Below are 25,200 nucleotides of genomic sequence, written 5' to 3'. Positions count from 1 at the left end.
AAAAAATGCCCTCAAAATATTATTTTCTTACCAAAATACCCCCCTGTGGTTGGTTATTCTCAGAGTGTATTTATTGCACTTTAACGTGTGCCCTAGGGGCGCACGTTAACAAGACCAGTATAGTTCTTCGGTTAAGCCTCTTTAACTCCCAAAGCGCATGTTGGCATAAAGCCGTTTACGATTAATTGGCGATGTTATAGGCTCTAGGCTATCCTTTTCTACAGTTCGGGACCCACTTCGCTTCACTGAACCCTGAACCGAAAACTCTCTCTCTTCTCTCTCTCTCTCCGTATTTCTGCACTTTGAGACAGACAGGCCAAAGAACCCTCCATATTTAAACTCGAATGCAGTCTCATTCGTCCTTCACAAAAGCAAAAGACGAAGAGAGAGAATAAGAAACTTTATAAAAAAATGAGATTTTTTTTTGGGTGCTCTTGAATCTTGATCTTCGTTTTTGTTTTCTTTTCCTTAACCTTCACCCAAAGAGATGATGAGATAATGATGTAGCCAACCTCATCGACAAATGCTCGAGACACCAAACTCTAGTTAGAGAGAGAGAGAGAGAGAGAGAGAGAGAGAGAGAGTTACTAAAGAGGAAAAAAAAAACAAACTCCTTTCTTTTATTATCTTACTTTGATCATTGATTCCAGTTGGATTTGCAGAAAAACCAACTGGGTTTCATCCAATTTATGTTCTTGAAGGTTTTCTCAAGTGGGTTGTTTTTTTCTCACAAAAAAGGTGTGATCTTGATGAGTTTTTGAGGTACCCAGGATTTGAAAAATGAAAACAACTACAAAACAAGGGGGAAAAAAGCATAAGTAGCGTCTGAGTTTCATCCAACTTCCAAAAAGGTATGGGTTTGATGGGGTTTAGGAGTTGACAGAGTTAGGTGGAAGAGAAAGGAAAGGCTGAAGAAACTTGTCTCTTCTTCTCTTTGAAGAGTAAATATGGTTCTAGTTTGCTAAGAAGTTAATTGTAGGTGAAAGTTCTTTAGTGGGCTTCTTGAGCACACTGGGTTTGATGAGTTTTTCAGTCATTGCTGGGGTTTTTCTCAAGCTTCCTAGGTGGGTTTTGAAGATATGTCGGTGGGTTTTGGTTAGGATGGCTTCAAGTTGCAAGCTTTCTAGCTCTAAAGGCAGATTACTAGCTAATTCAAAACCAAAGGACCATTTGAAGGGCTCAAGTGGTGGTTGGAAGTGGAGGAGACGACTTCTTCTTTTGTGGGTTTTGGGTTGTGTTGTTGTGTCTATGTGGGTATTCTCAGGTTTAAAGTATAATGGAGTTTTGATGAGGAAGGAGGAGATATCAGACTTGTGGGAAGAGAAAGCTCGAATTTTGCAAGAACATTTTAATTTCAGCAAGAGCCAACGTCATGCCATGGCCTCTATTTTGGAAAAATCAGATCAGGTACTTGTCTTTTTTAGTTCATTTTCTTACCATTTGTTCTTTATTGATCTTTGATTGTAGTTCTTTATAGTTTCCTGATCCCGGTTTCCATGATAATACAAGTTTGTGATTGAGATTTTATTTTATTTTATTTCTGTGAATTAATCAGCTTTCAAAGACAAGAAATTGGATAAGAGTCAATGTTGAACCGGAAATGCAGAAAATTACAAAAAACTTAGAGTGAAAATGTGGTTTTTCAACTTGAATTTGAATTAGGAACTTAAGCTGTTTTCCTATAAGTCTTTTGGGCCTTTGAAGATTTGAGGAGTAAAATTTCCCCCCTCAACTTGTAGATCTCAAGTTCTGATTAAGAGTTTGTTAAAATGTTCTGATCTTTTTTAATTGATTGTTTCAATCCATCATCGAGCATTCGGGCATAAACATAGGAAGAGACTTTCCAAATAAATTACTTAAATGGTGTCGAATTTGACTCTGATCCAAGATTAAAATAAAATGGGTGATTAGAGAAACTGTAGCATACATGCTTAAATGTGCACCTATAAAAAAAAGATTATATGCTCAAATTTTTTATTTGTCTTCTTGTAGTTATTTGCTATTATTGTAGTATTTAAGAGATTTCTGTATAAAATTATAAATGTTCAAATTCTGTTAACAGTTGAGGGTTTAAATTTACTTACCTATTAAATGTGGGGGTTAAACCTGTAACACAACTTGATGAAACTCTTCAATGGAACCTTGAGGTCATGGGTTTAATTTCGACTCACCATACAAGAAAGAAGATAAACAAATTATTAACGAATCCCTCGTGTCGATGCACTGTTATCAATTATTTGAGGGTTTTGGATTGATCATGTTGTTATTTTTGTACTCTTGTCATCCTTGCTGACCATCTCATATCGTTTTTTCACAGAAAGTGCCCTTGGAATGTATGCAGAGATCAGGACTCTATATACCACACCACGATAGAATTGCCTATGCTTTGGAAGTAAGGTCATCCGAGAGAGAGAAATTTCAAAAGCATCATGGGTGGGAAACAGAAAACGTAGAGGACTCAGACCAATGTCCGGTTCAAGACGAGAACATTATCGAGAAACCTGACCCACCAGCCGTGATGGAGGAACTTCTTCCAATTGTTTTGTCTCAAGATAACATATCTTCTGTAATTGATGTGCATACATGTGGAAAGGTAAATGTGTGTTTATTCCATGTATTTTGTTTTTATGCTTTGTCTTTGGATGGTTTGCTTTGTGTACTGTCATGTTTGTTTTCTTTAACGCGGGAAACTTTAAAATTTATGAATTTTTTATAATAATTTCGTGTTTTGCACGCATACATTTGGTGGAACATTCCAGTTTTTTGAATGTCTATTTGGTTATTTTTCCTCTTATCAGAATGTCTTGCAAATGAGAGCACTTGGAAACTGCAAAGAACAACATTGTGTGAGTTTCCCAATCTGTTTGTTGAAGATATGTTGGTGTGTCCTAATCGGTATGATGGTGAGCTGGAAGGTCTCTAGTTTTCGTGAAAGATCGTGGATTGATCTAAAATGGAAGCAGGTTCAGAAGCAACCACAAACTCAGCTGCAGCCGTTGCAGAAGCAGCAACAACAGTCTCAAAGCTCTTCTAAAGGAAGTGGGAAGTGGAGGAAAAAACTACTATTTCTGTTTCTTTTGTCTGGGGTGATTGGGTCTATATGGTTATTTTGGTTCATGAACAAGAGTACAATTTTGTGGAGGACAGAGATGCTTGCCAACATGTGTGAAGAGAGGGCCCGGATGTTGCAAGATCAGTTCAATGTAAGCATGAACCATGTCCATGCCTTGGCCATTCTCGTCTCAACCTTCCACCATGGGAAGCAACCTTCCACAATGGATCAGGTTATTCTATCTTTTAACCCAAATTTTGGTTTCATTCATTTTTCAGATCTTTTAGGTAGGAACCATGGAGACCCAATAGAATTAACTGATAAGAGTCATGAAGCATCGAGTAGTGCCCTTTGCATGTAGTTACGTAGATGGGGATCGAGGTTGGCATGTCTTTGGTTTCAATATTGTATTGTAGGAATTATGATCTTGACTTTCTCTCTTTTCCACAGAAAACTTTTGCAGCGTATACAGAAAGAACAGGTTTTGAAAGGCCACTAACTAGTGGTGTTGCTTACGCTTTGAAAGTTCTGCATTCTGAGAGAGAGCAATTTGAGAAGCAGCACGGATGGACGATAAAGAAAATGAAGACAGGGGACCAATCCCCAGTTCAAGATTACATTCTTGAGAAGTTGGATCCTTCACCCATCCAATATGAATATGCACCTGTTATATTCTCCCAAGAAACTGTCTCCCATATTGTCTCCATTGATATGATGTCTGGCACGGTGTGCTTTCTTTTCATTGCAGTTTTGTTTAGTTTTTTTACTCTTATTTTAAAAGAGGGGTAATATATGGGGAAATCTAAATCTGGAGCATATATGCAATAACATAGTATGTGTTCATGTGTGTGTGTATGCATAGTTGTACTATCCGTTCCATTTCCATATATGAAGGGTTGTCATTAATGAAGGGGTGACATATCCGTGTAACGTTTCATAGTGCCTCACAACCTATTGAGAGTCTTCAAAAGATCTAACAACATATAGCTAAATATTTTTTAATTTTCATAAAATGCCTTCCATTGTGAGGGGTATGTGAGTATCCATAATAGAGGTGCCAAGCCATAGATAGCTTCATGGAGTTCCTTATTAGGTACTACTACTTAAATTATGCAATGTACTACATTGAGGTTCCAATTCTACGCTTCGTGCTCTGCCACAAGGCTAGACAAAATAGCTTTTTCAGTTGAGTTCTGTTGTTTGAGTGTTTGGTTAAATCTGTTCAAAGTTCTTTACAGCATTTGCCATTGTAGGAAGACCGTGAGAACATCTTGCGAGCAAGATCATCTGGAAAGGGAGTCCTAACCTCTCCTTTCAAGCTATTAAAATCCAACCATCTGGGTGTCGTACTCACATTCGCTGTTTATAACACCAACCTTCCCCCAGATGCAACACCTGAGCAACGCATTGAAGCAACTGAGGGGTAATTTATTCACGTTGGTGCATTAAAAAGTTTTCATTTTTCTTGATTTGTACCTGATTTCATGTTTCACATTAGAAAGATCGAGTGTTTGAGTTCTCTACCAAGATTTATTTCTCAAACAGGTATCTGGGTGCATCCTATGATGTCCCATCATTAGTGGAGAAGCTTCTGCACCAACTTTCCAGCAAACAAACTATTATGGTGAATGTGTATGACACAACTAATAGTTCTGCACCCATTAGCATGTATGGTTCTAATGTAACGGATACAGGTCTGCCGCACATTAGCAGTGTCGATTTTGGGGACCCAATTCGGAGGCATGAGATGCATTGCAGGTTAGCTCTTGTTACTCATGGAGTGTATGCGTTGACACTTAGATTTTTGGACCACAACTTCTGTTATAGTTGAAGTTTTGTTTTCATTGCAGATTTAAGCAGAGACCTCCCCCACCTTGGACCTCAATAATGGCATCAGCAGGGGTCTTAGTGATAACGTTGCTTGTAAGCCATATCTTCCACGCAGCTATAAACCGAATTGCAAAAGTGGAGGGTGACTATCGCGAGATGATGGAGCTAAAAATCCGAGCTGAAGCTGCCGATGTGGCTAAATCCCAGGTGTTTGTTCTTTTCAATCAAATGGACATTTTTAGCTAACTTCGATGGTAAAATTGATATGGCTTCTATTTAATTGTTCAAATTAATTTGTTGGATATCATCTAGTGGTGAAAAAATTATAGTCACCCAATCTTTTTGTGATATAAAAAATGTGTTCTCTATATTTTATATCGACCAGTTAAGCACTAAGTTTTTTTTTTTTGGTTCTGCTTCATATTCCTATTCATTTCTGTTATGGTGTCTCTAAATGGGGCTGTTTCTTCTCTTTTTTAGTTTCTTGCTACAGTTTCGCATGAGATCAGGACCCCAATGAACGGTGTTTTAGGTATGTGAGTTGCTTGAAGATGTATTGCACTTTGTGCATTTTTATTGTATATAAGCCTAATCCTTAATTAACAAAGAAATATTTATATTTCAGGTATGCTACAGATGCTGATGGACACAGATCTTAATGCAAATCAACTAGATTATGCACGGACTGCTTCTACTAGTGGAAAAGATCTTATATCATTGATAAATGATGTCCTTGATCAGGCTAAGATAGAATCAGGCAGGCTTGAACTCGAGACTGTCCAATTTGATCTGCGCTCGGTCCTTGATAACGTGTTATCACTTTTCTCTAGCAATTTGCATGGCAAAGGCATTGAGGTAGAAGATTTGTTTTCACATTTTTCACCTCTTTGATAGCTTTTATGGTTTTGTCTTTTTTGTTGTTGTTGCTTTTATGTGCTATCTTCTCTTACAAGAACTTGGTTGCACTTGTTTATTCATTGAATGAAGCTTGGTGTTTATATATCCAATCGGGTGCCTGAAGTGGTCGTAGGGGACCCTGGACGGTTTCGGCAAATAATTACAAATCTTGTGGGAAATTCAATCAAGGTTGGTTTGCTTTTCTTGTTTCTTTACCAGTTTATTTATCGTTTTCCCTTTGTATGCCGCATGTATGGGGTTTAGGATACCCTCCCCCCCCCCCCCCTCTCTCTCTCTCTCTCTCTCTCCAAAGAAAAACAAAAAGAAATATGGGTCCACCTCGGAGAATTGATTAAGAACTAGAAATCCCAATACACATTTTTTGGGTGTTAAAAACTTGGTAAATGGTCTTGAAAAGTAAGATGTGTTTGGATGATCTTATAATCATTTGATGCCTCTTATCCGTCATATTGCTCTTCCTTGTTGCCAACCGTTTAATCACCTGCCTCTGATTTTAGCTCACTAATTTTATTTTTGTCCTTATTGTAGTTCACTGAGGAAGGACACATTTTTCTCTCAGTGCATCTAGCTGAGGAAGTGAGTAGTCCATCGGAAACTAAGGATGAAGTGTTGAAACAGCTTGAATTAGTTACAAAAGGAGCAAACACATCTTATAACACGTTGAGTGGGTATCCTGTAGTTGATAGGAGGAAGAGTTGGGAGAATTTTAAGATGTCAAGCATCTGTAATTCGACAGAAGCAACTGAAATGATTAGATTGCTTGTAACAATTGAGGATACTGGTGTGGGAATACCTCGAGATGCACAGGGCCGTATCTTTATGCCTTTCATGCAGGCTGACAGTTCCACTTCACGAACATATGGTGGTACAGGCATAGGTTTGAGTATTAGTAAGTGTTTGGTGGACATGATGGGTGGGGAAATTGGATTTGTGAGTGAACCTAGGATTGGTAGTACCTTCACATTTTCTGCGGCTTTTACAAAAGGGCGGGCAAGTTCTCTCGGTATGAAGTGGCAACAGTTAGAATCAGTAGTCTCTGAGTTCCCGGGATTAAGAGCGTTAGTGGTTGATGGGAGAAGTATTCGTGCTGAGGTCACAAGGTATCATCTTCACAGACTTGGAATTTCAGTGGATATCGCTATCAGTCTGAAATCTGCTTATTCTTACGTGTCAAGTGCTTGCAACACAAGGTAATATTTCCTTGTTGCTTTGTATATCTGTTGTAAAATACTCAATTCAAGAGGGATAGTTTAAGGCGCGTTTCAGTACACTTGAAAAGGTTAACTTTTTTTACTTTTAAAATTTAAAAAGGTTGTTTGAGTTAACTTCAAAAAGTAAAAAAAAATCTAATTTTCTAAAAAGTGAAAAGGATATTGCTTTCTACTTTGTATCCAAATAGGGCCTTAAGTATTTGTTACTGACTGAGTTTTGGGGAAGGTGGAAGTAAAAACTTAGGTAGAAAAAATTGTTTCTCAATTTTAATATGCTTCACTTTGTGCTTAATTTAGCTAATATATAGTTAATCATCATGCGTTTAGTGCAACAACACGTTTAGATATGGTGCTTGTTGACAAAGAAGGTTGGTATGAGGAGACAACTCTTGCTCTCCCCTCTTTTCTCAAAGAGCTTCGGCAAATAGGGAGAAGAAAGCATTCCAAAAATTGTCCAAAGATATTTCTCTTGGCTACCTCCATAAGCTTCAGCAAGATCGATGAGTTCAAATTAGCTGGTTATGTAGATGATGTAATAACGAAGCCTCTCCGGTTGAGTTTGTTGACTACATTCTTCCAACAAGCCCTCGGTGCTGGGACCAAGAAGCACCCAGACAAAAAAAAACATTCAGCACTTCAAAGTTTACTAGATGGAAAGCAAATCTTGGTCGTGGATGACAACGTTGTCAACCGTAGGGTGGCAGCGGGTGCATTAAATAAGTATGGGGCAAAAGTTACATGTGTTGAGAGTGGTAAGGCTTCTTTAGAGTTGCTCCGGCCACCCCACAAGTTCGATGCTTGTTTCATGGATCTCCAAATGCCAGAGATGGATGGGTAAATTAACCAATTTTTCCTTTCTATTTCTTTTTTATGTTTCAATGTTGAGGGAAATTCTAAGCACTCGCCCAAGAAATCTATGTCGTGTGATCACTTAAAATGGTCGGTCCCATCCTTGTCAATGGTGACCATGTTTTATATAACTCCCCACCAGCTTGAGAATTTCTTTTTTTTTTTTTTTTGTCTGAAAATGTGACCCATTTTTGAGGAATTGTAAAAATCTGTTTCATGATTTTTCAAATTTGTAAAGTATAATGATGGATGGGTTTTTCCACTAAAGTTTCCTCTCCTCAATTGCTTCGAACACATGTTCACAATGGGTTGCTTATTATTTAATCCCTATTCAGCTCTTTGGGCTTTAATGAATAAGTTTAATTCTTACTATTCCTTTATATATTTTCAGGTTTGAAGCTACGAGACATATCCGCTGCATGGAGAGGGAGATCAATGAGAAGATTAAATTGGGGGAAGTATCTAATGAGATGCTTGGGAATGTGGTACACTGGCACACTCCAATACTAGCCATGACAGCTGATGTGATCCTGGCAACACATGAGAAATGCTTGAAATGTGGGATGGATGGTTACGTATCAAAGCCGTTTGAAGAAGAGAAACTTTACTTAGCAGTGATGCATTTCTTCAAGACTAACCAATAAGAGGGGAAGAAAAGTGTTAAAAGCTGTTCTGTTGGGGTTTGTGGGCCAAGTGATGAATTGGTCGGGATGTTGTTGATGCCGTCGGGTATCTGATCTGTCTAACAACCAAGCATGTATCATCTGCGACTGGACAGCATGATCGCCCAATCTGGGTTATGTTCTTGTGAGCTTTCATGATATGGTAATTTTCTCCACTGCTGTTGTTGTTGGTCAGAATATGGCATGCATTGTGCATGCAACTGCATGTGTCGTCGGCGTAGCACCATTCATTGACTAAACTTCCAGTTTTTTTTTTTTCACGTTTTGGCGAAAAAACGTCTGCATAATTTTTATTTTTTTTATATAACCCCTTAATCTCAATTTTTTTTAATAATACCCCAACTTTATTTTTTTTTCCACTTTTACCCTCTTAATCCCAAAGAGGATGCTTGTGTCGGCGCTATAGTTTTGTGTGAAACAAACATCTCATTAAGTTATAATTTTGCGGGGTTCACTTTATTGTTTTTATTCTTCACGTCCTCTAATTTTACTACATTTCCTCTTTTTACTCCTTTAACCTATTTTATTATTTTTCATTTTTTATAGCCTTAACCTCAATTTTTTTGAATAATACTCCTCTAACTTTATCTTTTTTCACTTTTACCCCTTTAACTCAGCACGGACGAACTCTAGTATGTAATAAGATAAAGACGATCTTTCACCTTTTGAATCAGATATACATATTACTTTTTATTTATATGGGAATGTTAACGTCCAATACTTCATGGGGACTTTAGTGTTATCCAACATTTTTTTTTTCAATAATATTCCTCCATGTTTTGTCTTTTAGTGAAAAAGACAAGGGTGTATTGGTCTTTTATATAATAAATGCTTGTTTACATGATAAATACTACGAGTATTTAAGTATTTTGAATTAAATATCTTTTTATTTTTTGTAGTAAATGCTTTAGCAAAACATGATAAACACATTTATTAATGACATAATAAATGTATTTATTGTGTAAAAGACTAACATAACTTCATTTTTTTTACTAAAAGACAAAATGATGAAATGTATTATTGAAAAAAATAATAATAAAGTGTCGGACAATGCTAATGCCCCCATGAGGGCTTGGACATTAGCATTCCCATTATTTATATATTTTAATTCTATGGTGGTTGGGTTATTGATTTGCAGATACCATGTTCCATGATCATAAAGAAAAAAAAATAAAAATGCATAGCTGCTTGGGGATCTCAATCAAGAGTTGGTTACTGGTTTCTTATCACCCTTTCAATGTTGTATAGTTTATATATGGCTCTGAAATCTTTCTTCGTAGAAGAGTTGACGCTCATCCCGATCTACACAAGTTGTCTGTGAATGTAAAGTGGGAAGCTTGAAGGCATTTCTGTCGAATATCAGTCTGTAATAGGTTAATAAGGTCTAGTTTTGACAACCATTTTGAGCTCAATTTGTAAACTTACATTGTAATATATAACTTTTGATATATGATAATAGCTTTCCCAATTCAGATTTCTTGAACTTCTTATAGAATACTGATTTATACTCAAAACTTGAACTGATGTTCCATTCATGGTGTATGAAAATATTAGTATTAGTGGTTTTAAATCTCGGTTCGACCTCTGGTCTTGTTGATGGGATAGAATGAGTTGGACAAGTCATCTCGTCTCGGGTGAGATAAATTATTTTTATTTATATAATAAACATTTAAATTATAAGAATTTAATTATTTTGATAAAACCTTATAAAATCTCAGTTGTCTCGGTAGAATTTTACTGACTTCGATCAAGATTTTCAAAATATCATCCAAGTCATCTCGGTTGTCAAACTTACCTTGGATATTGATATTGGGTATTTACCTTGATCGAAAGACCCCTACCCCCCTCCTCGGTTCGCCAGACCCCTACCCCCTCCTCGGTTCGCCAATGGGCTGGGCCGTTGAAGGTCAAGTGCCTCAAAATTCTAACCCAAACCCACCCCATATAATGACTGGATTGGATCTGGGCTAAATAAAAATGCCAATGTCCAAGCCTGACCGGACCGGGCCAGCATGTATTTATTTCTTTATTATTATTATTTATGACGGGGTGTCCGAACTTACGTCCGACAGGGGGACCGGAAGAGCCAACATATAGGGGTCCCTCCCCCGGGCACATGCAACACCCGCACCTGGTAAGTAAGGGGAGGCCCCGAGGCAATACTGCTCATACTGGGTACCGAACTCACAACCTACGGACTCTCACCATTTATTGGATCTGAAATTGCCATTGAGCCACCCCGGCTATTACATAAGTTACCCTTTAATGATTAGATAATTTATTTTCTTCTAAGTACAATGTAGGAAGTTGTAGAGATCATAGCCTCTTTTTTTGAATCTTTTCTCTCAGTTCATGATTCATGCAAGTTTGAGTTCCTTCATTAATCCAAAGGGACAAATACATGAAGCAATCTAAGTTTCGAAAATGCATTTTGTTTATGAATCAGGATCAAGTAAGGTGTCCCGATCCTATAAAATAATAAGGTGTCTACAAGGCATGTTTTGGTAGGAGTTTAAAACGTATTGTGTTCCTAATCAAGCCGTTTTCTACATTGCATGCAGTCTGATGTGTTTAATCTCCGACCAAAACGTATCACATAAACACTGCATGTTGTTATAGGAACAGAACATCACTCTGGATCACGACTCTTTGTTTTTTATTTATACAGAGAGATTTTTTGCTCAGAGACTTTTTCATCAAAGATTTCATAAGCTTTCTATGTGCCACATCAACCCTATGATGTTCTTTTTTTAGATGCTCCCTAACCTGACAGTTACAAAACCATAAACCTTTTTCTTGTGTATCCCGAAGCAAAAAATCTATGGTTCTATGATAGGGCCTACATGGGGAGTCTGAAAAAAGAGCATCAGATTATCACGACTCTTTTATGATTATTAACAAGTAGAACAAATATCCACTTACTCTATAATAAAAATTATATTATTATCACTTTTATAAAAAAAAACAAACACTCTAATTTAAAAAAAAAAAAAAAAATCCATTAAAACGTATTTCATGAAAATAAAACAAAGTATGGTCATTATTCAAGGAACACGTGCAGTTCACGTGTAATTATTCCTGAAATAAAGACTAAAAACGATGCTATCGTGCGCCTCACTCAATCCAGTAGACTCTTGTCTAACATGAGCTGCATGGGAGTACGATCTTATCCTGCATTGACGGGCCTGCATAGAAACATGAGGGACGCTGCTTCTCGGAGCCTCCCAGACCCGGATCCGGAACCAGACCCACCCAACCTCTCGTAATAATCAATCGAGAACAACGAAAGAGATAGTTGCACCTCATTCCGAGTCCAAACCACTCTTCTGACTCGTTCCGAGTCACCACCTTCAAACTCGTGATTCCGTCTGGAAAGCCGAGTCAATACCGGTCGTAAACAAACCATATAAAGTTGTCTATAACCACCCAACGCCACCACAACTGGTCTAACATCTGATGGAGGAGGAGACACGTGGCGAAAACATAGATTCTCCCAGAGTGAGTCGTGTCGGGTGATGGAACACCATAGACGACACACACATGCTGCTACACCAAGTGAACGATCGTCGAGACGTGTAAGTATCTCGAGGAGAATATCTTGATGATCATTGATGAAGAACTTAGACTTCTTCTCATTTTGATTTTGCACCATAGTTTAGTTCAGTTTCTTTTTTTTCTTTTTTGGGGTGGAGAGAAGCAAATATTTGTAGAGAGAAGTGAAGGGTTTTGACTTGAGAGAGAGAGAGAGGAATCGATGGAGAGAGAGAAGAAGCCAAAGAAAAAGAGTCCAAGAGAAGAACTGGAACCGATGTTTTGCTTTTTTTTTTTTTTTTTAATTATTTTTATTTTTTATTTATTTATTTTTGGTTTTCTTGGGTTAAGTAGATATATGGTTTGATGTTTTTGTTATTATTATATTTTGAGCAGCAAATATTTGGCTTTGATACGTTGGTATTGAATTGTACAGAGACGTGGGACCCACTTTGATATTGTGATCTAAGATGTAAGGAGGATGACTCTAACCGTTCGATCAAATAATTTAAATTTGAATGATTCATATAATAAAGAGACCATTGAAGTACAAGAACGCCAAAAGACAAAAATAATTGTACCATAGTGATATTTTTAAAATATGGGTACAGATCGCATATACAGAGTTAAAATCTTCATGAGAGTGGATTGACTGTATTCTACGTGGCAATTTTCTTTTTAGAGAGATTCTATTACCACACCAACTTTTACTAACACCACCTAAGAATAACACACATATCTTGGGTGGCAGTAGCAAAAGTTAGTGTGACAATAGCAATTTTTTAAAATAAAAAAAAAATAGGGTGTGGAGGTCCTATAGTATCTTTTAATTGTTGAGAGTGGACCACATTTACTCAGTGTGATAACTAGTTTAATTGGCAAAGTCTTTTAAGTGTTGATACTATAGATTAGAGTCTGAATCTCGTTAGTATTGAGTTATTAAATTTATTAAAAATAGATTTATCGATCAAGTAAAAAATGCAACACTCTCTAATAGGTGTCAACTGGTTTAATGGGTAAAGTCTTTTGGTGTTGATATCAAAGACCTCAGTCCAAATCCCTTCAGCATTGAGTTACTAAATTTATTAAAAATAGATTTATCGATCTTAAAAAAATGACTCTTTCGATTATAGAAAAAATGTTACAAGGAGCTACAAGAAAAACATGCCACTTAAGAATATAAGAAAATAATAAGATAGTTTTTAGAATATTAATTTCTCAAATTCTAAAATGTTTTGAGTTGTTAGAGGAGGGTTCCACTCTCTGTCATGTGTGTACATATATAAGATTTGAACTTTTAAATTAATATCAAGATCGATCCATAGGCTCATGAAAAGTAAACTCATATGTTCACACGCAATGCCGATTGTGTATATGTGAGACCCAATTGTTGGGATAAAAGATGTATTTCGATAATACATTACAGATCTCTAAGATAAATCTCAACCATTGGATCTCACATAATGATGGGATTGTGGGTGAACATGTGTGTAAAATAAATTAATATAGATCATCACAATAGTGTAATTACGTTTCATATTAGTTTCTACGATATAATAGTGTGTAGTTACAATATTGTAATATGGAACTACAATACCACAATCAAGTATAAAACAAGAGTCGTGATAATCTCACAACCTCACGTGGTAAACTCAATTGACTATTTGATATAATAAGCTCGGGAACTATATCTTTGCACTCCTCAGGATACACAATTCCTCGAGATACACTTTTCTATGGGGGAGTGTAGCCATGCACTATGAGGAGCACAAATCTATGGCTCCGAACTTGTCACGGCAGGGTAGGCGATTGAGTTTGTCACGTAAGGTAGTCAAATTATCACGATTCATAAAACAACCATTTTTCTAGGCTCACACGATAAAAGACCACTAATTTCCTTCTACTCTTCTGGGGATTCCAAAATGGAAATCTCTATAAATAATCTTTCATCTCAGCCATTTGTTTGTAGGAGAGTCTCAAACGTCATTTGAGATTGGATGACAGGTGGCATTTTTGAAGTGTGTGATGGTCATGAGTCATGAGTCATGACAGCGTTGTTCTAGACTTCTATGGACTACTGTTTATACTTTGCTTGCAATTGTATGGGAACGCACACCTAGTGGATCCCCCCTATGGCCGAAATTCAGTCTATTTTCCATTTTCGATAAAGCCAAAGTGCAACTTATTTTTCAAATGATCTTGAGCATCCCATGTGTCGGAAATAGTGGGGTTAGGGAACAAACCTTAGGGATAAATGAGACCAACCCTTCTAATGAATTCTTAATCTTGTAAAACTTTCAAGTTGAGACACTCTTTGTATACTCCCTTCACAGAATCGTAAATTCTTTACTTCAAGATATACAAAGACAAAGATTATGATTTTGTATATTATCAAATCAGAGAGCATATAAAAAAAAAGCATTAGATTATCAAGATTCTTTTAAGTTTCCTACTAATAAAATTCATAACAGAATTAACATTCATAAATATGTCAAGTTACCTCGAGGTTCTTCAATAGTAATACTAGGAATGATGATTTGTTACATCTAATCGTGTATTCGAAATTGGGTGGTCTCTTGAATTACTTAGTAGAGGTTGAGAAACTTATATAAAATTGAGGCACCTGATTGTAGAAACTAATCTCATCCAAAAAGGGGTTTGGGATACTTCCGTTATTAAAAAAGAAGTATGTTAAGTTCATTGGGTTCTACCATTAGAGGAGGGCTCGATCATACTTGAAAGAAGAGTTTGATTTAAAAAATGTTTAATTACTATAGGGTGAATTACCATTTTGTGAGTTGAAAATGAGTTATTTACGATTCCGGCTAACTGTTCATTTTAATTACCAACATAAATGATTACATTTTCATTAATTTTTTTTTCTAAAACAATAAAGGATTCGATGGTTTTAAAGTGACTATTTCCAATTGGTTCCCTTTAAACTTGGGAAATAGTCACTTTAAAAACGTCCATATTTGTTATCGTAAACATTTTGGTAATTAAAATAATAAACAATGAGCCGGAATTGTAAATTCGTCAAAAGTTGATCACTTTTTCGTAAATATCCCATTACTATAAGCAAGACAAACACTATTTTTGAAGAGCTTTAAATGATCTTAGTCATCCAAAAAAAAGCTTGTGATTGGTCCTAAAGGGTAAGGATGAACACTAAACAAAACATTAGAGTATCAAAGAATTTTTTGAAAAAAAAAAAAATTACTTGTATCTTAAAAAGAAATAAAATAAAATACATTTCTATGAAAATGCAGAAAACAACAAGACAGTAAGAGACCTTCTAGATCACGATGAGTAGGATCAGTTAGCTTTGTCTTGTAGATTTGGATTTTTAGGCTTGGAAAAGAAAACCCCTCCTCGACAATAAAATATTAGAGATTTGAAATTGACGTTAGTTGTTGGGCAAAAAGAGAGAGAGAGGGGTGTGTGTGTAAGAAGTAAGGACTAAGGAGGTTATGGGAGAGAGGTTGTTTTGTGTGTTGGACACATGCAAGATGCACTGCTCCTGATTCCACAATATGGAGGAATTTGATAATAGGAAGGTTACAATCACTTCTCTCCACCACTATTATTTCTATTATTTTGTAGTTTCTAGTTGTAAGGTATGTACTTCATCATTTGTAACATTTAATAACTTATAATTTTTCTAATTTGAAAGATTTTAAAATCTAAAAAAATTAAAAATTCAAAAGAGCAATCCCAATGTTTAAGAACATACATGAAACATAAACGGATTTTTTTGAAAAATCAAGATCGATTATACTAATTTGATATTAATCCAAAGAAACTATGAACTATGATGAAAGATGTAGCCCAACACCTATTGATCGAGATCGGTAAAAGTAAATCAAATTTGATATATGGGGGAGGGGGGAATAAATGTACATGTATCATCTCAAGATAAGGGAAAGTTAATAATGGCCAAAAATCATAAAATAGAAACATCTTTAATTTAATAGAGGTCAAGATAACAACTAAAAGGTCTCTCACTTACCCATCGGAACCAAAGTGACAAATCAATTAGCAGAGTACATAAATAAATCTAATATAAAAGGAGACCAAGTAATCGAGTAAGATATTAAAAACATGGAGTTCGATGTGAACCCATTATTGAGATTAATTGACGAGAATCCAAAAGAAAGAAAAATTTGCTAAAAGATAAAGATGGAGAAACCTACAAATAAGAATTGGGTATGGAAGGAGATTTTAATAGATTTGGAGTAATGAGGAAGAAAATGCAGATGCCAATGGTTTGTGATGCAAATTTCAAGGTGTGAATTCCGAAAATCCTCACACATTAATGATGATTTGGGATTTATATATTAATGATAGTTCGGTATTCACGTCACTCTAACGCGATTAATGAACTCCAAGACGAGAAATAGAGAATAGTAGTTCACTAATGTTTCATTTGTTATTAATATTAATGATGTAATACTTAAGCTTGATAATATATCCACCGTAATGGAGTGTAGTTGTAAATCTTACAATGTTATAAACAATGGTGTCAGACTCTTTTACATTATTATTTCATTATTATCAAGAAATTGTTCCAAGAAATAATCATATTATTTAATTTTATTATTTTTGACGGTCAAAGATCGGCCTTGTTGCCTTGGATTTAAGGATGGAGAAATTGATTGACCAATCAAAAGTTGAGTCTGGAATTAATGTTGTGTAATGAACCCATGGTTTTAAAATTTGGTTTCACGTCTTATCTTGTCCCTGCCAGAAACCAAGTCGTCTTGGACAAGTTTTCTGATATATTTGAGACGTCTCGTTTAAAAATGAGAAAAATGCTCGTGGGGTTTTAAATCTCGTCCCTCTTATCCATGCCTGATACCAAGATGACTCAAGCAATACATCTCGATCGACATTTGAAGCACAGTGTAATATTTCTCAATTATAAATCAAAACTAACAGTTTCAAAGCTTACCAACCAGCCCCTTAGAAGAAAAGAAAAAGTTAAATAAAGCAATGGGAAAAGTCAAGGAGATTAAACAAAATGTTCCAAGGCTGAGGGAAGAATGGTCTGTTAGTCTACTCTCTTATCATATAAAGTTACACAACAAAACAAGCAAAGAAACAAACAAGTAGATAAAATGTACTTTTTTTTAACATCAAGGGAGGGCCTCAACCCCCTAACTGCTCTCTTAGCTTAGAGTGATGGGCCATATGGAATCCATACGTCTAATCTCCTTGAAAATTTAGCTAGAAATGGCTGTAGTGTTTGCTTGAGAGAGTCTTTGGCCCTTAAGTGGTCTCTACATCCCAAGCCAAGCCAAGTGTCTCGTTTTACTTGTATGGAAGTAAGAGAAGGAGAGAGTTTTGTTGGGCTTTGGTGTTTTAATGTGGAAACTTCCCCAAATCATCCATTGTATATATATAAGCTCACCAAGAACAAGTTTAAATATAACAGTTCATATAGAAGATTGGAAACAGAAGAGGACAAAAGCAAATTGAAGGCAGTTAGGCAAGTTTGAATCTTTTGTAGATATGGAGTGCTCTCGGTCGAGGGAGGGGAGGGTGCCCCCACTAGGACTTAAAATGGGTCGGATTTGGGTCCGATCTGAGTATATCCATATTTATATTTGAATTTCTTTATTGGATCCAAATATGTCTTGGATCCTACTAGAAAAACATATACTAATCATTTTGATTTTACTTAATCCGGATCCGACGGCTGAATTGCTTGATTCATTTCGGAACGGCCGTTGAATCATTCACCATTTTTTCTTCTATACTTGTTTTTAATTTCTAAACTATTTTATTTTACTATTGTAATCTTTTATTTTATAAGAATTATGTTATATTAAAATAGTAGAAAAGGATATTTTGAAAAACTTAAAAATATAATTTTCAAAGCAATATATAATTCGAATTTAGGGAAATATATGCTCGGATCATAGAACATCAAATCATATTCAACCCATTTTTTATTTGGATCTACTCCAAGGACCCACACCCTCTAAATTTGAATTCGGATCACTCAAATTTCAGATAAAATACAACTCAATTTATGCCATACGCAACATGAAATAAACTTATATTTGATGGCATTGGACTGTCGAAATTCATAAAACTTGGCTGAGCAAGTCATCAAATTTTTTATTGTCAAATTTCATTTTTAAACCGATCAAAACCATCAAATTAATGGAGGATGGGAGAAATTTGATGACTCTAAGTCATTGAATTGGAGAACAAAAAAAATTTCAACAGCCAGGACCCATCGAAATTTGATTTCTAAAATTTGTGGGGTTTGATCGGTCAAATTTTCTTGTCAAAATTTTCAGTTTACACTTAGTGTTATGCCCTACCTGAATTTTTTTCAGATACCCCTCCACCATTTGATCAATATCAAATATACCCGTGTGTTTTAAAACTAATGAAAATCCCCCCTTCACTAGGTTTCTCATATTTTATTAATTCCAATAGAGATACCCCTTTACATTTTGATCAATATTATATTAGAGATAGGGTTGCAACCACGGCGAGTTGGAGGGTAGACCCATGTTCAACTTAAGTGGCAGAATCCATAGATCAAGCTCAACTCAATGAGAGCATTGAGCATGAACTTGTGCTTTAAAATGTGGGGTTAGTCCGAGCTAGGTAGTTGTGGGCAGGTTGGACTCTTAAACAAGAAACATAACATCGCTAGCATAATACCATCATCCCCTAATAATAGATTACAACACCCACAAAATAAAAAATAAAAATAGATCCCAACAATATTTATATTGCAAGTAAACACTAAACCAACACTCCCTATACATAAGTGGAGTCACTAAATATTTATATATTGTTATATAGCCTTTGGTTCGGGTTGGGATGGGAGCTGCCCAAGCCCTCAACCCAAATTAAGGTCAGGTTATATTATTCTAACTCTGGCTAACCCCATGTTTTACATTACTCGGCCTCGGCTCGCCCATCAATACAATCAAGCCTAGGTTGAGCCCAGGACAACCCACCCTAGTTCCTAATTAGAGATAAATTGATGGCATGCCCCCATGGACCTAGATTTTGTTTGAGAGACTCACATAGAATGATCTAAACGGCCGTGTCTTCCATATCTAGCCAAAAAACCCAAGGTTTTTCTCCAAGAAATACTATCTAACCAAACCCTTCAATTCTAATGTAAATAATTTTAACTTATTTGATCCCATCTTCAAACTAACATATTTGTTTTCTTGTAGAAAACCTTTGATTTTTCTATCCAAAATTTCATTGTTATATGTTCCAGGGTAAATTATTTTTAACCTATTTAACTTAGTCTTTCAATGTCTTGTACAAATTCTTGATTTCTTCAATCCACTTCTTCAAAAATTTTAAGTTAAAGATGGAAGTAGGTTGAAGATTATTGATTTTGGGAGAAATTAAAGGAATTTCAAGTAGAGGTTGAAGATGAGAGCATTTAGATCGTTCATATTAGTCTCAAAGAAGAAGACCTAGATCAACGAGGGCATGTCATCAATTTGCATACACGGGCGCGTATCTCTAATATTGACCAAAAAGGGGGGGGGGGGTCTAAATCATAAAAAAATAAAAATAAAAAAGTGAGAATAGCCAATTCTTTTAATTTAAGAAAGAATATTGATCTCATTTTTTTTCTATTGGTGGTGAGAAACTAAAAGCATCGACAATGAAAAAGTCTAAAGAGACAAGTGTCACCGACATTGATATCAAGTGTGGAACATTTTAGAATGTGAAAATTTGTGAATGAGAAGGGCAAATCTAAAATATTCTTTAGTGAAAATTAATAAGTGAGAAATAATTTTCTTTTGAAGAAAAATCTTTTGTATATATTCTGTTTAAGTCGTGATATTCTAACACTCTTTGTACGCTCTCTTTACAGAACTATAGATCTTTTACTTCGAGATACATAAGAACAAAGATTTATGGTTCTGAATGCTCAAAAAGACTGTCAGTTTATCACTATTCATTTTGTTTATTCAGGTTTTTAATTCTATTCTAAATGATACTTATCATTTTTGCCGGAGAGAGAGAAAGAGAGGTGCTATTAACACACCAACTTTTACTTATAACACAGCAATGAATGTGTCTTCTAAGTAAACGTTGGTGTGGCAATAGAACTTGATTCCACCGTCACATTGACTCGGCCGAGTCAACTGGTTTTGATGTTTTAGGACTAGTTGACTTCAGTTTGCCTCCACTTCCGTAATTTACAGAACCATTAGTTCCTCAGAGACGATCTTCCAATTCTGAAGACATAAATGGATAGAATCGAACAAAAGATTAGTTTTTTAATCACAAAACCACTTCAAGAAGGTCAGTGAAGCTTATTTCCTTTTATGTGTCGTGTTTGCTTATCTTCCAGTAGAAAAAAGGTGCAAAATCTCACTATTTCTACTGCCAAATCTCCATATGAACAATGCCCAATCTGTTAATTCTTGTATTTGATCGATTTGATTAATACCCATTTCACAAATCCATGTTTCTGATGCTCCTTTTGATGATATAGATTGGTCTGAGAAAATAAATTAAAACCCATTCATCTCTTTGAGTTCTTAGGAGCAGAAGATCATGATTCCAAAAATCTTCAATTTTTAATAAAAACAGAACAAAAATCCCAAATTTCAATGCTAATTGGTTATCTATAGAGGAGTATGAATCATTGGCAACTTTGCCGATTTTCAACTTTGCTACATTTGGCAGAGAAAAACCCTAACTCCTCACAATGCACAAATTCTGGTATTTTGGGAAGAAGGAATTGGAATCTACTTCCGTTACCCCATCGAACAATTCCAGAACCAAAAGGGCAAGATCTCGACTTCGTGAACATCGCTCATAGTCATCTTGTGCACACAGATTGGACTAAGCTCAATGGGTTGGCAATGGGTTTGACCCCATTTAGAATAAAACACATTCTGTTGAAGATTCAAAAGGATCATGTTCTTTCGCTCGAATTCTCCAATTGGGTTGAACAACAAAGACCCAATTCCCACACACTCGACACCCATTCCATAATTCTTCACATTCTCACCAAGGCAAATAAATTCAAGAGCGCGGAATCTCTTTTAAAGAGTTCTCTAATTCCAAAAACTTTAGATTGTTCTTCAATGCTCTTTGAGGCAATACTTTACTCGTACCACCTTTGCAACTCATCTCCCCGTGTTTTTGATTGCCTCTTCAAAACTTACGCCCACATGAAGAAGTTCAGAAATGCCACAAATGTTTTTTGTCGAATGAAGGATTATGGATTCCTCCCCAATGTTGAATCTTGCAATGCATATATGAGCTCGTTGATTGATTTACATCGAACAGATATTGCCTTAGCGTTCTATAGGGAAATGAGACGGTGTCGGATTTCTCCAAATGTTTATACTCTCAACATGGTTATATGTGCTCTTTGTAAGTCGGGGAAACTAGAGAAAGCTATGGAAGTGTTTAGGGAGATGGAGAGTGTGGGTTGTAGACCAACTGTTGCGTCTTTCAACACATTGATTGCTGGACACTGCTATCAAGGTCTACTGAGCTCAGCGATGAAGCTCAAGAACACAATGGGGAAGAATCAGTGTGATCCGGATGTTGTTACTTATAACACCCTTATACATGGACTCTGCAAGGAAGGGAAATTACACGAAGCAAATCGAATTTTTAGTGAGATGAAAGCCTTAGATGTGGCTCCTAACACCGTAACTTATAATACTTTAATAAATGGGTACAGCCAAGTTGGTAATAGTGAGATGGGTGGTAGGCTTTATGAGGAGATGCTAATTAATGGGGTTAAGGCTAATATCTTGACATACAATGCCTTGATATTGGGACTCTGCAAGGAGGGAAAGACAAAGAAAGCTGCTTATCTGGTTAAAGAACTTGATAAGGAGAACTTAGTCCCAAATTCCTCAACGTATTATGCTCTTATCACTGGGCAGTGTGTTAGACAGAACTCGGAGCGTGCCTTTCTGCTCTACAAAAGTATGAAAAAGAGTGGGTGTCATCCAAATGCTGATACTTTCAAGATGTTGATATCTACTTTTTGCAAGAATGGGGATTTCGACGGAGCTGTCCGAGTCTTGACTGAAATGTTGGAGAGATCCATGGCTCCTGAATTAAGTCTTTTAGTTGAGCTTTTCGAGGGACTTTGCAGGTGCAGAAAAGTTGATTTGGCTGCGGAGCTATGCAAGGATATGGAGACTAGAAGCCTTTTGCCAGAAGGTTTCAATAAGGCCAGTTTATCACAAATAAATTAGAAATCGAGAAGTAAAGAGATGATGCATTTTAAGGTTGCATATGCTTGCGAAGTTTACTTGTTTCACACATTATTTTTTTGTTAAGTGTTACAAACATCAATTTATTAGCAATTTTATCACTTGCATTCTATATTACCAGTTCTTACCTGTGCATTAGACTCCAAACTCTGTGTTAGCTCCTGGGCTAGCTTTCAGTGAATTATTTGTCTTGTGGAGAAGGTAAACCTTGGACACCTTGGATGAAGGAAATTATCTATGTTACTCTTTTCTGAAAAAATTTATCCATGTTATCCAATCAAGCGAGAGAGATTTATCCAATCAAGAAATTTAACATGGATACATTTTTTGTATAACCAGTAGTCATGGATAAAACCTAGACACCTTGAGATGAAGAAATTTATCTATGTTATCCAATTTTTTGATGGGGATATAAGTTTCAGAATGGGCTGCTTTTCTGTGATGATGATCTCCTCACCGTAGAGATCATCCTCACAAAAAATCATCCCATTCCGAAACTTCTAACCCATATTTTGAAAAAAAATTTGGCACAAGGTTTGACTCTTTTCCGTCTCTCTGCTATGGGTTGACTAATGGAGTACATCACCCTTCCCCAACTGGGGTCTCTCCCTCCCTCTCTTACCAAAGGATTTTTTTTCCCAATTAAGAAGCAAACTTAGGATGATCCTTGCCTCGGCTGCATTACTTCATTGTGAAATTAATCAAGTTCCCATATTTCGTTAATAATCTAATTCTCAATTTTGCAGTCTTTTAGTGGGTGGACATAGTGTAATTTTTGTTCGGTGATGTTAGACACTTGATAAAAGCACTTAGAATCTTTCCTTTAAGGTTTAGAAAGAACTAAAAATACACATATGGGGGGTCTGTGTTTTCACCAAGCATACATCATGGTTCTTCAAATCCGTATGTTGTTATAATTGTAAGATTATTTGCTATCAAAAGGCATGAATATGATTCATGATTCACAGTTCATGGTTCTTGTGTTTGTAAGATACACCATGTTCTAACCTTTGGATTCAGGCTAGTTTCCAACCTTAACATACTTGCGAGGTCTTTTTGTTGTCAGTAGGATCATTCCCATCATCTTACCTAGGCCTTCCTCTTGGTGCTACATACAAAAGTAAAATTATGAGATCCAGTCATTGAAAGTGTCGGGAAGAGACTGGTCTCATGGAAAGCCAAGGGTTTATCGAAAGGGGGAAAATTGGCATTGATTAAAGTACCCTAGCAAGTATTCCAGTTTGCTTCCTATTCCAATTTTTCATGCTTCTAAGCATGAAGCAAGGCTCGAGAAGTCAATTAGAGACTTTCTTTGGAATGACTAGGAAGGGAGCCAGAAATTTCATCTTGTGAAATGGTTATAGTTATAGCATAAGAGCTTAGCGGCAACAACCTTAGGCCGGCTAGCAAAGATGACATCATGGGTCTTCATGATTTCCTTGGCACGTTCAGCAGAGGAGATGACTATGGTTGATACAGAGCTGAGCTTTAAATGAATGATTGGCCCATGCTTTTGTGCTAAACCAGCGAGCAAGCGATGGGGTGCTGGACCCATCAGCTGGATCATATCTCCAATGATTGGAAGTTTAGTGGGCCCGGGAGGGATCCTTTCTGATGTTTGTTTCTTGCTTCTCAATCTAGAAATCTTGATTAAGAAGAGTAGGGAAAGAAATAGAGCAACCCATGAGATTTGAGTAGTTGTTGATCCATGATCCTCCTTGAGTTGAGTTGAAGCCATTGCAGATTGTTTTAGCTTCTTTGCTGTGCGGGGCACTTTGATGAGGATCGGACGGATGGACGGCTGTTGAATGTGGAGTATTTCTCATGGTGACATGGTAGTTCAGTAGCTTGGATCATTTGTATTTTTTTCTTTTTTTTTTTGTGTTTTTGGAATCTTATTGGCCTCCTTCAATCTTAAAGTAACTTATATTTTCTTTATTGGGTTTTTGGTGATCTAAGCTTTAATATATTAAGGATGGGATTATTGTATTTGATATTGAGGATAATAAAAGAAATGAAAAACAACAAGAAGTTCAGAATCAATAGATGATAAAAATAAATAAGAGAGTTATTATTGCCACACCAACTTTTACTAACACCACACCAATTGTGTACAACTCTTTGGCGATTTACATAGGAATTGGTGCGGCATTAGTAAAAGTTGGTGTGGCAATAACAACTCTCTAAAATAAACGATAACAGAGGCATCCATAAGTTGACATTGAATTGTTTAAAATTCGATTAGTTTAGATCGTGATCTTGTAAGCTGCCTTTCGATTGAGAGAAATGGAGAGAAGAGAAAGGAAAATAAATGAGTTTCTTTCCATTTCCCTTTTTTGGATTGTTAAAGAGGGAGGGAAGGAGGGAGAGGTGAGTTTTGTTTCTCTCAAAAAAAATTGAGAGATTTGGAGAGAATTGTAGAGAAATACTTTTAAAATATTTTATAATTTCAACTATGCTGTTAGACCTCTTTTAAGACATTATAAAATTCTCAAGCTATCCCAATTTCTCTCCGGTTAATCGAAACATGAGGGAGAGAATTTGAATTACTTGTCTCTTCTCTTAATGAGTTTCTTTCCTTTTTACTTCTCTCAATCTGAACATGGAATTAGAGATCTCCAAGTCCATCATTATAAATGAAATAATATGTGATATTAGCGCATGGAAAATTGATGACCCTTGAACTCAATATTTCTTACAAAAATAATGTCAAATAATTTTAAAATAATGACCAAAATAATCATTATTTTTGTCAATTTCAATCTTACAAAATTTTCAACCAAGTCCTAACATCAAAAAGAAAATTTTGGATCCTTGGAATGAGCTATTGAACATCATTTTCAACCTTGGCCTAACTCTTCATAAAAAGCCCTTGATTTTTA

At 36.0% G+C, this 25,200-nt stretch overlaps 3 protein-coding genes and 1 pseudogene across 3 annotated transcripts; 2 read left to right on the top strand and 2 right to left on the bottom strand.

Annotated features, from left to right (window-relative positions):
* Positions 1–279: 279 nt before the first annotated feature.
* On the top strand, positions 280–10,011 carry LOC147387093 (histidine kinase 2-like). Its single transcript, XM_086420465.1, has 14 exons — positions 280–1,407; positions 2,318–2,593; positions 2,799–3,284; positions 3,503–3,778; positions 4,306–4,475; positions 4,598–4,810; positions 4,903–5,089; positions 5,363–5,414; positions 5,508–5,737; positions 5,870–5,968; positions 6,329–6,990; positions 7,339–7,845; positions 8,252–8,685; positions 9,682–10,011. The coding sequence occupies exons 1-13, from the start codon at positions 1,021–1,023 to the stop codon at positions 8,502–8,504; spliced, it is 3,798 nt and encodes a 1,265-aa protein (XP_086276591.1). The 5' UTR covers positions 280–1,020; the 3' UTR covers positions 8,505–8,685; positions 9,682–10,011.
* Positions 10,012–11,709: 1,698 nt separating this feature from the next.
* LOC147387092 (F-box protein SNE-like) lies at positions 11,710–12,195 on the bottom strand. Its single transcript, XM_086421490.1, has one exon. It carries the CDS (start codon positions 12,193–12,195, stop codon positions 11,710–11,712), a length of 486 nt encoding a protein of 161 aa, XP_086277616.1.
* Positions 12,196–20,247: 8,052 nt separating this feature from the next.
* LOC147387091 (Tetratricopeptide repeat (TPR)-like superfamily protein) lies at positions 20,248–22,432 on the top strand. The gene has a single exon (XM_086421750.1). It carries the CDS (start codon positions 20,714–20,716, stop codon positions 22,298–22,300), a length of 1,587 nt encoding a protein of 528 aa, XP_086277876.1. The 5' UTR covers positions 20,248–20,713; the 3' UTR covers positions 22,301–22,432.
* A 1,228-nt stretch (positions 22,433–23,660) lies between these two features.
* LOC147387090 (5-epiaristolochene 1,3-dihydroxylase pseudogene) lies at positions 23,661–24,056 on the bottom strand (annotated as a pseudogene).
* Positions 24,057–25,200: the final 1,144 nt, after the last annotated feature.

This window comes from Akebia trifoliata, chromosome 13, assembly GCF_017979445.1.
Source record: "Akebia trifoliata isolate Shusen 1 chromosome 13, ASM1797944v1, whole genome shotgun sequence".
Taxonomy (NCBI): domain Eukaryota; kingdom Viridiplantae; phylum Streptophyta; class Magnoliopsida; order Ranunculales; family Lardizabalaceae; genus Akebia; species Akebia trifoliata.
This window is presented reverse-complemented; position numbering and strand designations above follow the sequence as displayed.

Bases quoted from the DNA above. Each gene is read 5' to 3' on its own strand.
- LOC147387092 (XM_086421490.1), bottom strand. From the start codon at position 12,195: ATGGTGCAAAATCAAAATGAGAAGAAGTCTAAGTTCTTCATCAATGAT.
- LOC147387093 (XM_086420465.1), top strand. From the start codon at position 1,021: ATGAGTTTTTCAGTCATTGCTGGGGTTTTTCTCAAGCTTCCTAGGTGG. The intron at 5,415-5,507 runs GTATGTGAGTTG...TTTATATTTCAG, and splicing joins CCCAATGAACGGTGTTTTAG to GTATGCTACAGATGCTGATG. The intron at 7,846-8,251 runs GTAAATTAACCA...ATATATTTTCAG, and splicing joins CAAATGCCAGAGATGGATGG to GTTTGAAGCTACGAGACATA.
- LOC147387091 (XM_086421750.1), top strand. From the start codon at position 20,714: ATGAATCATTGGCAACTTTGCCGATTTTCAACTTTGCTACATTTGGCA.